The sequence below is a fragment of the Myotis lucifugus genome, unplaced genomic scaffold (genome assembly GCF_000147115.1).
Source record: "Myotis lucifugus unplaced genomic scaffold, Myoluc2.0 scaffold_207, whole genome shotgun sequence".
Classification (NCBI taxonomy): domain Eukaryota; kingdom Metazoa; phylum Chordata; class Mammalia; order Chiroptera; family Vespertilionidae; genus Myotis; species Myotis lucifugus.
Window position 1 is genome coordinate 1,322,004 of NW_005871255.1, and position 16,125 is coordinate 1,338,128.

Consider the following 16,125-nt stretch of genomic DNA (forward strand, 5'->3'; position numbering starts at 1 on the left):
AAAAAGAATAAGTCCTAGTGCAGTATGACCTTTCTGAGTTGACAAACGTCTTTGTACAATTCTGCTACTACAGCCCATATTTCGTGCACCATCAGCATTTTCTCCGGCTTTCTGCATTGAAGGATATCTAGTGGACTAGGATCTGAATTAAAACTTGACTTGGGAAGCCCATCTCAACCTCGGTCTTCACCTTCCTCCTGACACAGAACCAGGTCTCTTCCAAATCGCCCCAACAGTGAAGGATGAGGAGGGTGGAAAAGTGGTTAGAGATCACAGCAAAGTTACAATGATAGATATTTTCCTCTCGATATGAGAACCAAAGACTCTCACATAATCCCTGGGATATCCTTTCTTGTTTCATCATCAAGTGAATTTATCTGCATTGAACACGGTTGGGACACTGAGTCACGGGAAGGGTTATAGGCATTGGTACGATGAAAGGCATTGTCTCAAAGAATATGTATCTGAAAACAGTGACTGGGCTATAGTTACCTCCAAAACTCAGTAGGATCGTAGTAGACTCTCACCAGATCCCAGCCACGGGTTAAATCATTACAGTGTTCTCACCTTCTGGTCTCCTCCATCTTAAAACTCATAAAAGTCCTCAAGGTACAAATAAGGCTAAAGGTAATCCGATAGAGGCTGAGCCATAGTAGGCACTCAATAAAAATGGGGTCAATTTATCAAGGTGGCTACTCACAAGCTCTCAGCTACTTAGTCCCTGAAAGAGAACAAAGCAGAAAGACTTGCCTTTCCTTCCCAAGACCAAAGGAGGGAAAGCCATGGTGTTCAGATCTGCAAGGATGAAGTGATACACAAACTAGGGGCTAGAGTAAGTGATGCTGACATTCATCACAGCCGAACATGCTCATGCAGGTAAGGCCAAGCTTCTGCCTGTGTTCCCACCTCGGAAACGAACGAATTTGGGGGAAGGAATTCTGCAGCCTTTTCCAAACTCCTGAAGTCAAGGGAGAGGAAGAGAAACTCTAAAGGGCTAGAAACAAATTAGGTGGGAAGAGCCGTGTTTCTGTCTGCTGGCTTCATTTGCTCAGTAATTTCACACATATTTATTAAACGCGTGCTATGCTACAGGGGTGGGCAACCTTTTTGTGAGTGCGTGCCAAAACCAGCAAAATCTCTGACTCAAAATTCTTCTGCGTGCCAAGCCTAATTTTTTGAGAACATGTTACGCCTACTTGATATCTCTTAAGGTGTACGTATGTGAAGAACCTTGAAGAAATAATAAAATTCATTCGAGCGACAAAAACACAGTATATGATGATTAAAAATACATTTAATTTTTAATGTATACATGTTATGTAAAATTATTTATCTAAGATGCACCTACACTGAATTTATCTGAAAAATAAAAAAGTCGATATTAAGAAAAAAATTGTAAATGGAAGATTATTAAGAGAGGGTTTCACGTGTCAGCAAAAGTTACTGGCGTGCCATGTTTGGCACGTGTGCCAGGGGTTGCCCACCCCTGTCCTAAGGTTAAGCAGGTACAGGCAGCCACCGACCCAGTCTTCCAGGGCCTTACATTCTAACTAAGCAGAGTTAAGTATCTCAGTGGCCAAGAGAGAAGACTATTCTGGGACAACGGGGACAAGGGAGTTGAGGCCAATGTGACCCAAGGTTCGGCCAGGGCCTCACTGGGGCAGAGGAGGTTTTGAAGCATCTGGAAGATGAGCAGGCAGATGTCAGGCAAGCGGATCTGGGACAGGGTGGGGCTGGAGGAGCCACAAGTAGTTGGTGAGACTGTGGGGAGGTGTGAGGGTCTCCCTCTCTCTGAGCAGGGACACAGATGTAGGCTTTCAGGATAACCAGTTTACTCACATCTCTCATTCTGAGCTTCTTAACCTGGAGCCCATGGACCTCTAGGGCATCCACTGATGGGCTGTGACCCCCATAAAACCATATGCAGATGTTCACACCTATGTGCATTTTCTCTAGGGAGCTGGTCCAAAACTTGCATAGGATTCTCAAAAGGGCCTGCACTTGCCAAGGAAAGGTGAAGAAGACACACTCAGAAGGACACCTGGTAACCTGAACACCAGTCTGTGGTGCAGAAGCCATGGTTTTCCATCTCTTTATCCACATAGAGCTTAGTACCAGACACATCATAGGTTTTCAGAACTGAAGGGGTGAGTGCAAGGAGATGGAGAGAAATCACCATTTTCATCACCAGAACAAACGTGTGTGTCCTGACTATGTGCCAGGAGCTAAGCTAGTCTTGAAAAACCAACACCTCTTTCCATAAAGGCACATGGAAGAAGGTCTTCTCACCCTCCTGTTCCCAGGGCCAGGATCGCAAGGCCAAGTCCCTAAACGTGGATACAAGTCACCAGGGCAATTCACTGCAATCCTCAGATCAGGCTCAAACTTTAGTTGGCAATTGCCTAGCAACAGGTGACCCTAAAGACACACCACCAAACTGAGAGGCCAAAGGGGCACTTTGTGGACACGCTGGTTCTGAAAACTAGCCCCCACGCAGGTCTGCCTGCCAGGCCTCTCTGGGAGTGTTGGGGGAAGGAGCAGACTTTGCAGCCAAAAATGAGGATCGCTGAGGGAGCTGGGAAGGTGTGTGGATGAATGGCGGTGTGTTTTCCCACACTGGGGAGTAGGCACAGGGACCCGGGACAGGGAACTGAGGGTTGAAGGAGAAGGCAGCCTTGAGTATAGAAGGCAACTGGTGCTTCTTTTAGACTGAAGATACAACTACTTTTCAAGCAGCTGCTGAGCGGATGCCAGCCACATCTAAAGATGCATAAAGTGGCACAAAGGCTTGACTGCACCGACATCCAGCCCTGCCCTAAAGTCATCATCCTGCAGCAGTTCCATGGAACTGGGGGGGGGGGGGGTGGTTTGGCAAGATGACAGACCTTAAACCACAGCTAACGGGGAACCCAGGAAGAAGTTTTTATCCAGGTCTCCAGGGCAGCTCACTCCCTCGAAGAGACAGCAAACAAAAGAAGCAAAGAGACCTCACTTTCTAAAATTTAGATTTTAAAAAATATATTTTTATTGATTTCAGAGAGAGATATAGAAACAGCAATGATGAGAGAGAATCATTGATCGATCGGCTGCCTCCTGCACCCCCCCACACTGGGAATGGAGCCTGCAACCTGGGCATGTGCCCTGACCAGAATGGAACCATGACCTCCTGGTTCATAGGTCGATACTCAAACACTGAGCCACACTGGCTGGGCTAAAATTCAGAATTTTTTTTTTAATGAAAAGCTTAGGAACTCCTTCAGTTGAGTGAGGTGAGACTGGGATCCTAAAACAAAGATTCTAATCGCCTCTCCCGGTGCAGAGGGCAGAATGCTTGGGAAGGCGGGGCCTTCTTCAGAACCCATCATCTCTTCTCCAGAAAGGTCCTGGGGGCGAGGGGAAGGGGCAAATAAATATATCAGTCTGGAAGAGAGGCAGGAAGAGCAAATGCAGAAGTCAAACAACAACAAATAAGGCGATATAAATCCAGATAAAATATTAAAATCATTAAAGGGCTGCTGCTCCCTGAAGATTGGGAAAAATGAAGAGAGTTAATTAAAAGCAATCTCCATGCACTGCTGAGCCAGCCGGCCCAGATAAATCAACAGCTGGGGCGGCTGTGGAGGGCAGTCAAGGGGCTTTGGGGGGGGGGGGCGGGGGGGGGCGCGGAGGGCGGGAAGGGCTGCCACAGAGATGGCAGTGACGTTGAATTGAAAACAGTGACTTAAGTTTCCAGTTTTATTAAATATTTTATGACACCAAATAAAGTTGTTTTTCTTAGGGAGCAAAAATAATCAATGAACAAAGAGGGAGGGAGATAAGGATGGAGAGGTATTGTTTGTTTGATTCAAAACATACTTGGGACCATGAAGCCTGCATCTCTGATCTCCTCCCCAGTTCAGAGGCTTTGGGGCTTTATTTCTCTCTCTCCACCTGATGGGCACAGGTAGATGCATCTTCTCCAATCTCTCTACAAAACCCTGGGTTATGTTTGCTCTGGGGGCTGGAGGAAATAGTGCAAAGTCCAGAGAAGAAATGGAGAGGAAGAGATGGGAAAGACCTTCAAAATTCTCATTGCCGATCCAAGCCAGACTTTGAGCACAAAACTAAAAGGTCAGCAGAAATGGTGGGAACTTTTTTTTCTTGCTTGCTTTCTATTTTTCCCCCTTTCTTTCTTTATTCCTTTCCTCCTCCCCTTTTTTTTGCAACCAGATAAAGTTTTTATTTTAAACAAAACAAAACAGTTTAGAATTTCGGGCTCAGTCTAAATAAAAACCCAGCAATTTTAGAAATGTTACGAGAACAGCACTTCTCTATTCTAAGGGAACCCTCTCCAGTTCTTCCTTGATGGAAATATAATCAAGAGAAATGGCTGGGGGAAAGGTTTTTTCTCCTCCATAGAATTGGGATGGGAAGGGGAGTGTGTGCATGGGGAAACATAAGGAATTATGCATTTGGATATGCATTTTAATTAGGTGGACAGAAGCAGCCGCCTGTTAATTTTTCTTGCTTGTTTCCACTTAGCATTCATCACAGGCAGAACCACCATAGAGCGCTCCCACGATAATAGATGGTTCTGCATTGGCTAAGTCCTCAGGGAAAATAATTAGCAGGAGAGAATATATTCTCTCCACTCCCACTACCCCATCCACCCTGCCCTCCCCCATCCCCAGCACCACACTGCCTCCCCTCCCCACCCCCACCCCCACCCCAAGTGACAGTGGTTTCCCTAGAAGCCCGGAGGAGTCAGGCCCCTCGTGTGCAGGCACTCACTCTGCCCTGCCCAAGAGCAAAGGTCTGGGAGGAGAATCAGACACTAGACGCCTTCCTTGGAGTGGAAGCTCCTAGCAGGGAGGCAGGCTGCCTTGCTGCTTGGTGCTGAGGGGCAGGCCGGCCATCAGTGTTGGCCAGGACAGGATGACAAAGGTCCAAAAGAGGTGGGACAATTCTCATAGAGCTCAACGGGCAGCAAACAAAGATGAGTAAAGAGTTGTTAGCTGAGCCTAGCTGGTTTGGCTCAGTGGATAGAGTATCGGCCTGCAGACTGAAGGACCCCGGTTCGATTCCGGTCAAGGGCACATGCTGGGGGCTTCATCCCCAATGGGGGGCTCGAGGAGGCAGCCAATCAATAATTCTCTCTCATCATTGATGTTTCTATCTCTCTCTCCCTCTCCCTTCCTCTCTGAAATCAATAAAAATATAAAAATAAAAAAAAGAGTTGCTAGTTGAGGAGAATGGGAGTCCGAATGACATTTTCACTTAATTTGCTTTACAAAGTAAAAGAATATAGGTTCGATTCCGGTCAAGGGCATGTATCTGGGTTGTGGGCAGATCCCCAGTGGGAGATGTGCAGGAGGCAGCTGATCGATGACCACCACCACCACCACGATGCTCTCCATAATCTACTTTGTATAAAGAATCAATTCTTGCCCTAACCGGTTTGGCTCAGTGGATAGAGCGTTGGCCTGTGGACTGAAGGGTCCCAGGTTCAATTCTGGTCAAGGGCATGTACCTTGGTTGCGGGCACATACCCAGTAGATGTGCAGGAGGCAGCTGATCGATGTTTCTCTCTCATCGATGTTTCTAACTCTCTCTCTCTCTCCCTTCCTCTCTGTAAAAAATCAATAATATATATATATTTTTTAAAAGAATCAATTCTCGTCGCTGGTCTCCTATGTCAAAGCACGCCCTCCTTGTTCACGAGCAGATTCAAGCTCCTCAGCCCTTCCCCTCCCTGGAGTCCTCTTGATAGAAGGAGGAGTCTGGATGGTGATCAAGCCCAAGTCCCAGGAAAGGGCTGCCTGTGCCCTCCGGCTTCTGTTTCCCCTGATTTGAAGGTGGACTCGGCTCAGGGCAGCCAATGGGAAATGAAACCAGGGCTTCCCTTGAGCTCATATTCTCACCTATTTCAAGCCCAGACAATGGGAAAATCCCAGTGCAATCCCAGGTCTATTTACACACAGCTGGATGAGTAAGGCTTTGCATTTCCTGAGAAACAATGATTGCACACGAGGTGTAATAGCAGATTCCTTTCACTTATTTTAGTTTTAATACATTAAAATAATGTTTCGTATATGAGGTATTGTTGACTCTCAGTCAGCTACAGGAAACTGTAGTTCTAGTAACACCTCCCATTTGTTCTTTACACCTTCTGAAATGTTTTCACATCCATTATTTCATTCGGGCCCCTTGGAGGGTAAGCAAGGCTGGTTGTAGGGAAAGGGAGAAGAAAGGAGACTCAAGCTCTTTTCACTGTATAAAAAGACAGGCCTGATTTACTAACTCTTGACTTTCAAGCTGTCCTGTCATTCCAGATGCTCCCTCAACTCCCTGTCACCAGATGAAACCTTCTGCCTAGGAGACCTTCACCCCAAGACTCACTTAGGTAACTTTGCTCAGCTCCTAGCAGTGGTTCTCAACCTTCCTAATGCCGTGACCCTTTAATACAGTTCCTCATGTTTTGGTGACGTTCAACCATAAAATTATTTTCGTTGCTACTTCATAACTGTAATTTTGCTACTGTTATGAATTGTAATGTAAATATCTGATATGCAGGATGTATTTTCAGGGGTCATGACCCACAGGTTGAGAACCACTGTGACCTAGAGCCTCCCCAAACCCAAACCCTGACCCTCACAGAGTCCCTGCCCTTAGGGAAGGGAAGGGAATGAGGGGAAGGCAATCTTTGTGGCTAGGGATGAGAGGAGTGAGTGTCTGGGTTTCTAGGGCATTCAACCCCCAAAATAATGATATTCCTACAGGGATGGGGGAATAAATTGGTTGAATTTTATAATAGTATTTTTCTTTATGTTTATGATGTGGGGTTGCCTGTACATTTTAAAGAGTCTAAAAATGAAGGGGATCTAGGCATATACCCAAAAGAATTGAAAGCTACTTATCTACCCATGTTCATAGCCACATTATTTACGATAGCCAAAAGGTGAAAACAACCCATGTCCATCATTGGATGAATGAGTAAGCAAAATTATATACTCTATCCACTGAGCCAAACCAGTTAGGCTCAACTAACAACTCTTTACTCATCTTTTCAGCCATAAAAAGGAAGAACATCCTGACACATTCTATAACATAGATGAACTTTGAGAACACTACGTAAGTGAAATCAACCAGTCACAAAAGGGCAAATATTGTATGATTCTGCTTATATGAGATGCTTAGAATAGGCAAATCCATAAATATAGAAAATGGAATGGTGGTTACCAGGGACTACAAGGTGGGAGGGGCTATTTGGAATTGATAAAATAAAGTTTTGGAAATGCACAGTTTTAAAGGCTGCACAACATTATGAATGTACTTAATGCCACTGAATTATACACTTAAAATGGTTAAAATGGTACATTTCCATGTTATCAATATTAAATTATATGTCATATATATTCTACCACAATTACCACAAAAATTAAGAAGCTACCTCTGGCCCTAGGCAATTTGGCTCAGTGGATAGACTCTATCCGATAGAGCATCAGCCTGCAGACTGAAGGGTCCCAGGTTTGATTCTGGTTAAGGGCACATGCCTGGGTTGAGGGTCTGATCCCTAATAGGGGGGTGCAGAAGGCAGCAATCAATGATTCTCTCTCATCATTGATGTTTCTATCTCTCTCTCTCCCTTCCTCTCTGAAATCAATAAAAATACGTTTTTTAAAAAAAAGAAAAGAAAAGCTACCTCTGTCAGCTGTCTGCCTAAGTCTTACAATTTAGGCTTCTGTAAATTCTGTGATGGGTTTGCAACCCCCTCTTCCTTTTTTAGGCGTAGAGAAAATCGCCAAAGGAGGTTTCAACCAAAGGAAAGCCTAATAATAGTGACTCCAGAGGAATCTGGGATGTTCTGGAGGTATATCACTGAAGGAGAGGCAGTGAATTCCAATCAAGATACTGCCAATACCACCAAGGTCCAGCCAGTCTCAGCGATGGGTCTGCTGGGCACCTCCATTTCCTCAGCAGTAATACAGGGTACACGAGAGAAAGCTCAGTGAGACACCAGTACAGGTCCACCTACTTCAGCTCACTGAACAGCCAGGTATCTGAGGCTGCCCAGATAGAGGTAAAATAAGCACTTTATTTCCATGTTACTTGGGATGGGTGCCATGGTGGAGGAGAGGGCAGATCCAGGGAGATGTGGACAAATGAAATCCAGGAGAAAAACTTTTGGTTGGTTCCCTTCTCCCTCCCCACATTTAAAGAAAAGAGTGAGAAAAAGGCAGATATTCTCAGTAATTTCACAACCAAAACTTTATCTGAGTGCTTATATAAAGCAAAATAAGTCAATTAGTCTTCCCACTCCTCTTTCCTCTTTCCATTCTCTGGTTGGGGTGATAATGAGAAGGAAAGTGTTCAAGAGAGAAAATCAGAAGAAAAGCCCCTGTTCTAAATGGACCACCACCTGGTCCTCAGCCTTAGGCCCTGAGAAGGGAGAGGAAGTTCCATCTCGACTAGAACTCCAGGTGGTAGCACAGTGTGGCAAGACTGGACCAGAGAAGATGAAATTACAGAGGAATCCCCATCTTAACAACACTTTAGAGCCACACTTTTAATCCTCACCCATTGAGGTAAATCGAGGTATGTGCCCTCGACCAGGAATCGAACCCATGACCCTTCGGTCCAGGGGCTGACACTCTAACCACTTAGCGCCACACTTTTAAAACCAGGAAGAATTTGAACTCTGACCCCTAACTGTCCTCTCCCTGTCCTAATTGACCATAGTAAGAGCCACAAAATTTTTGACCTGAAAGGAATTTGGGCAATCAAGGTGTATAACCTTCATCTTAAAGACAAGGAATATGCAGCTCAGAGAAGTTCTATGTATAAGACCACACAGCTAGATGATGGTAGGGCTTGGAGCAGAACTCAACGCCTCCTCTCCCAGAGCCTTTTCTCCTCCATTACTCTGAAATCATCATAACTGCAAAAGCCCTAGCCGGTTTGGCTCAGTGGATAGAGCATCAGCCTGTGGACCAAAGGGTCCCAGGTTCAATTCTGGTCAAGGGCACCTACCTTGATTACCGGTTCCTCCCCAGCCGGCCCGGGGCCAGCCCTGGTCGGGGCATGAGCAGGAGGCAACCAATCAATGTGTTTCTCTCACATCAAAGTTTCTCTCTGTCTTTCCCTCTCTCTTCTACTCTCCCTAAAAATCAATGGAAAAATATCCTCGGGTGAGGATTAACCAAAACTAAACTAAAATAAATAAATAAATAAAACTGCAAAAGACTAGCCATTGGTCAGCAATGGCTGTGTTTTTGCCGTTATGTGGAAGAGGGTCAGAGCTTGAGATAGGGTCACACTGATGGCACTTGAGATAGGGTCACACTGAAAGTTTGGGGACTGGGAAACCTTTTCTGATGGAGCTTCCAACTACAGTTAATAAAAACAGCAGATTTTCAAAGTGAGTAAAAACAAGGAAAAATCTCATTCATTTCCCAGCAGCCTGAGATGATCGCAGTTTCTGGATTTAGGATGGTGGAGAGGGTGGCAATAGAAGGATTAGTTTGTGCCATCCTTGTTCCCCAGGCTCAGAACTGAGGCCTGGGTGGTGGAGGACTCAAGGTCAGCTCTTCGAACGCCATTATTAGAAGCTCTGAGCCTAACCCCCCACACATGACTATTCGCAAACACGCTATCTAGAAATTCTAAACAGTCGGCCCCTCCCCACCCCCACCCCCAGCACCTCCCAGCCACTGCTTTTAAAACTCTGATGCAAATCACAGGCTTCAAAAACCTTCCTTTGGTGACAGTTTTACGATGCTGGCTCCATTCATCCATATGGTTTGACAGACTGTGAAACACGAGTAACCGGACCAATAAGAAAAACAAATTACAAAAACACAACACCTCATCTCTCCCCAGTCACTCACCCAACCAAAGACAACTTGGGAACTTACAATGGGTCATAACATCACTCTCTTGGTGTTAATCATCTTTTCAGAGTTCCAGAACACTCGATGGTTTTTATCCACTCACCTATCCACCCCAGGCCCAGGCAATTCTGTATCTTTCCTTGTTACATACCCACAAACTTAAAGACTACTTAAAACTAGGGTCATGCTTTCACATAGGCCCATCAAGTGAAACCTGCCTGGGCAAAAACCATTTTCAACGGCTGTGGCATTTCCTTGGCCGGGGGCTTGCCACAGTAGGCTACATTTCTGTCTTCTGGTGACTCTCAGTACACTCAGAAAAAAACTACAAGGTACTTCCCAAGAGGTTGGGATAAAAAACAGGCCTGGACTCTGCTGCCTTTATATGGCCCAGCCCCCACCACCACTACAGTCAGTGTGGCTGCACTGAGAACGGAAACAGCAGACTCAGTTTCCTTTCTTTTTCTGGTGCCAGCTCAAAACAAAGCATGCTGCCTGCGACATCTTTCTTTATGGCATTGTCTGAGCAGATGGCTCTGAAGCAGTTTCAGATATGATGGTCTTTCTCAGATGTATTCCAAATTCCAGTGACGTGCATAATTCCAAAAAGACAGGGAGATAAGTCTCCAATGAAGTTGCCCCTGAATTTCAGCCCACCGTATGGATCTGAGCAGCTGCATTCCACTGTGATCTCTGGGCGGCTCCCAGGTGGTCTGCAGGCCGGGCTACTTTCAGAGGTTTACCCTGAGACAATGCCTCCACTTGGGTTCTGGCAGAAATTAGTCTCCTTTATGGGTATCTCATCCAAACCAGACATTCTTCCCACTGAAAAATAATGTGCGCTAATGAAGCTTGGAGAATTCAGGGCGCTTTCCCCCCCTCCAGTGGCAACCAGAAGCAGATGGAGAAGGTGGTTCTTAGGCATCTGTTGGTTTAAAATGTCTGAGGGTCCTTTTTCATAAGGGGCTACAATGTCCATAAAAGGCTGCAAACTCACAACGTCCCAACCTCAATGTTCCCTCTTCCTCTCATTCAGAAAGAGCTAAGAGGAGATTAGAACCAGGAATGCGTCCCCCCTAACCCGTCTCTGGTATCTAACCTGCCACAGCAAGAGCAAAGTCTGGCTTCTAAGTGGCTGACAATGACACAACTTTCCCAGGCACAAAACCACTTCAGATTAGAATGCACTGTATCCAGATCATAGAATGTATAGAGATGAAGATTTGAGGTCCATCAATACCCATGACCTGCTGTCTGACCTTAGCTATGTAAGTATATCTAATTCTCCCAGAGCTGTGTCCTTAATAACTAAACAGAGATAAAACTAAATCACTCTAAGCAAGTGAAAATTCTAGCAAAAAAAGTTTTAGTACAATTTTCTATGATCACAATTATAAGCATGAGAAATTAGTTTACTGGTCTCATTCTCTATAAACAAATAGTTACTTGAGTTAAAGCCCTGTTACAAGGAATAATTAAATAATAATAACAGTTATTCTTTTCTAAGCAGGCAGTTATAATAATAGATTCATATGTGCATAATCAAGTCTGGCAGAAGGTGGCAGACATTCCCAGTTAAGTGCATACAATCCAGAGTCATGATAACTTAATAAAAGTAAGTTGTTTCATGTTGATAGCAGATTTGGGAAGGGTGGTTTACCTGAACTAGGACAGCAAGTAAGATTAGAATTTATATTTAAAAACATTATGTTTCCTAGGCATGCAGATATCAACCAGAACACAATATGTAACGTGACTGATTTACACACAGACCTTTATCCAATTCATATTTATGTTACCTACATGTGTAATTACTTCACTACACGGTCCTTATCTTGCTTGTAGGTGTAATAAATGGAGGTGACTCACACATCTAGGCTCAGACAATGTAGCTGCTAAATTAAATAACATGTAATACCCATTTACACTTCATACATGTCCATCTATGCTTTTAAATTCTATTTGTCCAGATGTGACTGCCTGGTTGTGTGGCCACCTGCCGAGTCCCCTTTGTGATCTGATCAGTCCAGGCAGCTCCTGTTTCTGCCTCTAACACCCTGTTGGGCAGTAATAAGATGTTAACGGCAACAACAGAAAGAGAAGCCAGGCTGTCAGCTTCAGAGAGAAGGGGGGTGAAGAGTACGAGGAGGAGGAATAAGAAAGAGGGTTGAGGGGTGATCAAAGGCAGGCAGGAAGAAAGCCAAACTGCGGAGAGGAGATGTGGCTCCAGGGGCTGGGGCTCCTAAGGAAGACCCCAAAGCAATGAGATTCAAATTGTGCCATCCAGCTACCTGAGCTATTGAATTACTGACTGTCCCACATGGAGAAAGCAAGTATAAATGAAAAATGTCCAATACTCTGGGCAGACAGAGCCCTACAGAGGTGTGGCATGAAACCTGATCTCATTTATTCCCAGAACTTTATCTACCACCACCTTACGCCCAATCCTAGAAGAAACCTTTGTGTGACCTGACCAGTTTCTGTAGGGGGCGGCAGTGGTGTCTGGCTTTTTTTTTTTTTTTTTTTTCCCCTTAGGGGAGAGAGGCTCAAAAGCACACAGAGAAAATGCTAATGTCATTCAGCTACGTTTCATTGTCAGGAGGGACACATGAGGAAGAAAACAGGTCTCCAAACCTTCCTCCTCCCACCCCCACCCCCTCCTCCCAGCACCACCATCCACGCAGCCTTTTGGCTTGATGAGCCTCTGCGCTTTGTTCTAATTTAGTCCATGCATAATTTATTCACGTGTGTATTGTCTCCCGATCAGCAACTTTTAAAAACAAATGAAAAATAAGGTGTTTTATTAAACAACTTGCTTAAAAAAATAAAGGCAGATGGTGTACGTCTCCCAAAAAACAACGTGCCTGCTCCCGCCTTAGGAGGTTAAAAGCTCCTGCAGGAGGCTCGGCTGGCCGGGGGTATTGTTTACACCCTCTCACCCCCAGGGAAAGGGGCTGGGGTACAAAAAGGAGCAGCTAATTACAAAGGACCACTCAACTCCCACCTAGAAAAAGCCGGCCGGAGTGTGGCGTGTATGCTAGTGTAGGCGTGTACGGCGACTCGGAACTACAAATGCATCCCATTGCAACTGTTTCTAATTATAAAGTTCGAGTATAAAAATTCATAACTAATTCCACTAACCAGACCGCTTTTCTATCCCTCCCCCCACCTCTAACCCTACACAGACACCCTCCCCGGAACACGTACCCTTCTGCGGTCCAAAAGGAAAAAACATAAACAAAAACCTGGAGCGAGCGGCGCAAAGTCTCTGCGCCCGCCCGCGCGTACACCGGCTCCAGGGTAACCAGGGTACCGCTTTCCCGAAAGGCAACAAACCTGGCGCCCATGTGGATTCCTCTAACTTGAATTGACCCGGAGGCATCGACCTGAGTATGTGATTTCGGCTAAACTGCAAGTCAGCCAAAGGCTCGGTAAAAACTCACAGCATCAGCGGCTTGGCCAGCGCGAGCCGCGGGGAGAGAGAGAGGATGCGGCGAAGTTACGCCCATTTGTTCTGCCATAAAACATTTTCTTTCTTGGGTAGAGAGGCTGTGGCGATCAAGTGCAGTGTGTCAGCGCTCCACAGCCAGGACGGATGCCGGGAGCCGCTGCTCTCTGATCAGCCTCAGGTTCAAAAGACCTCCTAACAGCAGCTTTAACATGTGTACGCGTATATGTAAAACTCCAAGACCTGGGACATTCTTACCCCTGTTCCCTATTGCAGATGGGAGATGAGCTGGTACAAACGCGTTTCATTCTCCCCGAGCGTTCCTTCGCAATAGGAATCCCACTGCCGCCGCCACCCCCACCCCCCTCCGCCCCCGGGTGCGAACCTGGATTTCACTCCAGGAGGAGCTAGGGGTGCGGACGCCGTTGCGCGGAGCTGAAAGTATCTGGGTGGGTGTCCGCCACGCACCCTCGAGGATTCGGCACGAACCCCCCCACACACACACACCACACACACACACACACACACCCGCACTTCCCCCTCCCTTCGACCGCCGCTTCCAGGACAGCTGGGAAGACCCGATTCTCCCCGCGCGGACCCCCACCCACGTCGCGCCGTGATCCGGAGGGAGCTCCCTTCTGCCAACATCGCTGCCAACAGCACCCCTTTTGGAGCGACGCTAGTTTTCCGCAGCCACCTCCGGCTCCGCGATCGCGAGCGGACTTGGCGGCTTAGCAGTTCCACCGACTGGAAGGAAGGAAGGAAGCCAGGATGAAAAGGCGGAGGAAGGCAGGCAGGAATTGGCTGTCGGGCGCCGGGGACTGGCCCCCGCGTGTCCTCGTGCAGCCCGCCCCCCTCCGTCCCGGATCTGGGCGTCCGCTCAAAGTCTCCCGGCGGCCAGAGGCACCTGCCCCTCGCTCCGGCCGAGAGCAAACGCTGCCTCTCCGCCCGCCTCGGCTTTTCACCCGGAGGAAGCGAGAGCACCATTCCTGAGACCTGCAGCTTCTCTGGCTTCCAAATCCACGCCAAGTTAAGCCGAGTCGTTAATTTACTACAGCCCGTTCACCCACAAACACACACACACACAGACACACAGACATACCGGCGACCGCCCGGAGCGCCGTCACGCTCCGGGGGCTGCCCCGGCAGGAAAGCTCGGAGCAACCACCTGGGCCCCAGGGCTCCCGGCACCCGCTGCCCCGCTGCGGTCCTCCCAACTCCGGGAGGTTTACACAAACTCTCCGCCAGCGATCGGAAGGCGGAGAGCTCCCTGCAAACTCCGAGCAGCCGCGGTCCGCTCGCCCGAGCGGACTGAGTCGCCGGGCGGGGACCCGGGCTCCGGAGGTGCGGAGCTCAGCCAAGTGCACCCGGGCGTCCCCTGCCCCGCGCCCGTCCCCCGCGAGGCCGCCCCCCGCGCAGCGCTCGCCGCCCCGCGAGGCCGGGCACTCCGGGGACCGTGTTGTCCCCGAGCTGCCCGCGACCCCCTAGCTGCAGAGCGCTCGGGCGCTGGGCTCCCCGCCGGTATCCCTTCTCTCGCTCCCTGCGCCAATTAAGCAGAACACAAATGTAACAATTTTCTTCTTGTTAATTGCATCTCCTGACATTTCTGCGTGTTGGGGGGAAAAAAGATGAAGAAGTAAGAGCTGAAAGAAAAGAGGGAAGCCCCGCGGCGGCTGCAGGCGCCTGCGAGCGCAGTGCATTGGCAGCGCTCCGCTCGCAGAAGGCGCCTTTTTTTTCATATTGAAACCACGCGGAATATGTACATTTTTTAGTCTTACTTACGCTTTCAGGGGGTTGTGAATGACAGTCGCCATTTTGCTACAATGTAACAGAATATTGTCTGTCTCAGAGTTCTAAAGGTTCGCTCAGGGGAAGCGGGGAGCCAATCAGAGCACGGGATACCGGCCCGCTGGCCAATCGGCGCCACTGGTCGCCAGGTGGGCGGAGCCTGAACGGTGGTAGTTATTAGGGGAGCTGTCAAAGCCCAGAGGTCACTCCCTTTTGTAGAGCCAGAGAGCGAGCAGGTCTTAAAGGGGCAGTACCGCGCGAGCTGCTCTTTCGGATTGAGGAAAGTGGAGACGCACGGGAGAGTTTGGTTTGAGTTTCTACTTTCTAGGCAACTGCATAGAGTTCGCGCTTCCGGACAGAAATATTTATGTATTTTCAACAAACCATTGAACTCCATTCATTAGTTTTTGGCTTTTCTATTACGTTTTTAATCCCCCAATGGGCAAATCCCTCGTTCCCCGTGCAAAAGTTGGAAGGTTGCCGCTTCATCTGACAAATTACTACACGTGCCCAGCCGTTTGCTACTGCTCTGGGTCCCGCGGCTTTTTAACATTCTCATTCCTGAAGTGTTTTCTTTATCTCAGGCACCTTCCTCTCTCGGTTTCTTGGAACTGCCGCCGCTGTTCCTGGCGATTCCAGGACAGCAACTCCCCTCCCTCCTGGAAAGTCTCAATGTCAGGCCCGGAGGCTCCCTCTGGCAGCCGGGCTGTGGTTATGTAATGAGCGGTGGTCACCCCGCGCGGCTCCCCACCACCACCTCTCCTTGTTCCCCACACACACACACACACACACACACACACACACACACATGAGCTGCCTGAGTGATGTAAAAGCCTGAGGAGGGGAGTGGGACTTGCCTCTCAAACCTGGTCCACGCGCAAGGAGGTGAAGAACAAAAGAAAAATTTTCTGGATTTAACTGCTATTGGCGAAAGGGAAGTGAGGAGAAGAAGATTATGGTAGACCGCCCTCAGCATTACATACAGGGGAACGGTAGCAGAGGGGGGTGTGAAGGGAGGGA

At 47.7% G+C, this 16,125-nt stretch overlaps 1 protein-coding gene across 1 annotated transcript in view; it reads right to left on the minus strand.

Moving 5' to 3' along the window:
- DPF3 (double PHD fingers 3) overlaps positions 1-15,153 on the minus strand; it is a 211,048-nt gene extending 195,895 nt beyond the window's left edge. The window contains exon 1 of the mRNA XM_023761360.1: positions 15,100-15,153. Within this exon, the coding sequence (XP_023617128.1) occupies positions 15,100-15,131 (32 nt within the window). The 5' untranslated portion in view covers positions 15,132-15,153. The remainder of the gene's footprint in view (positions 1-15,099) is intronic.
- Between the last annotated feature and the right edge of the window lie 972 nt (positions 15,154-16,125).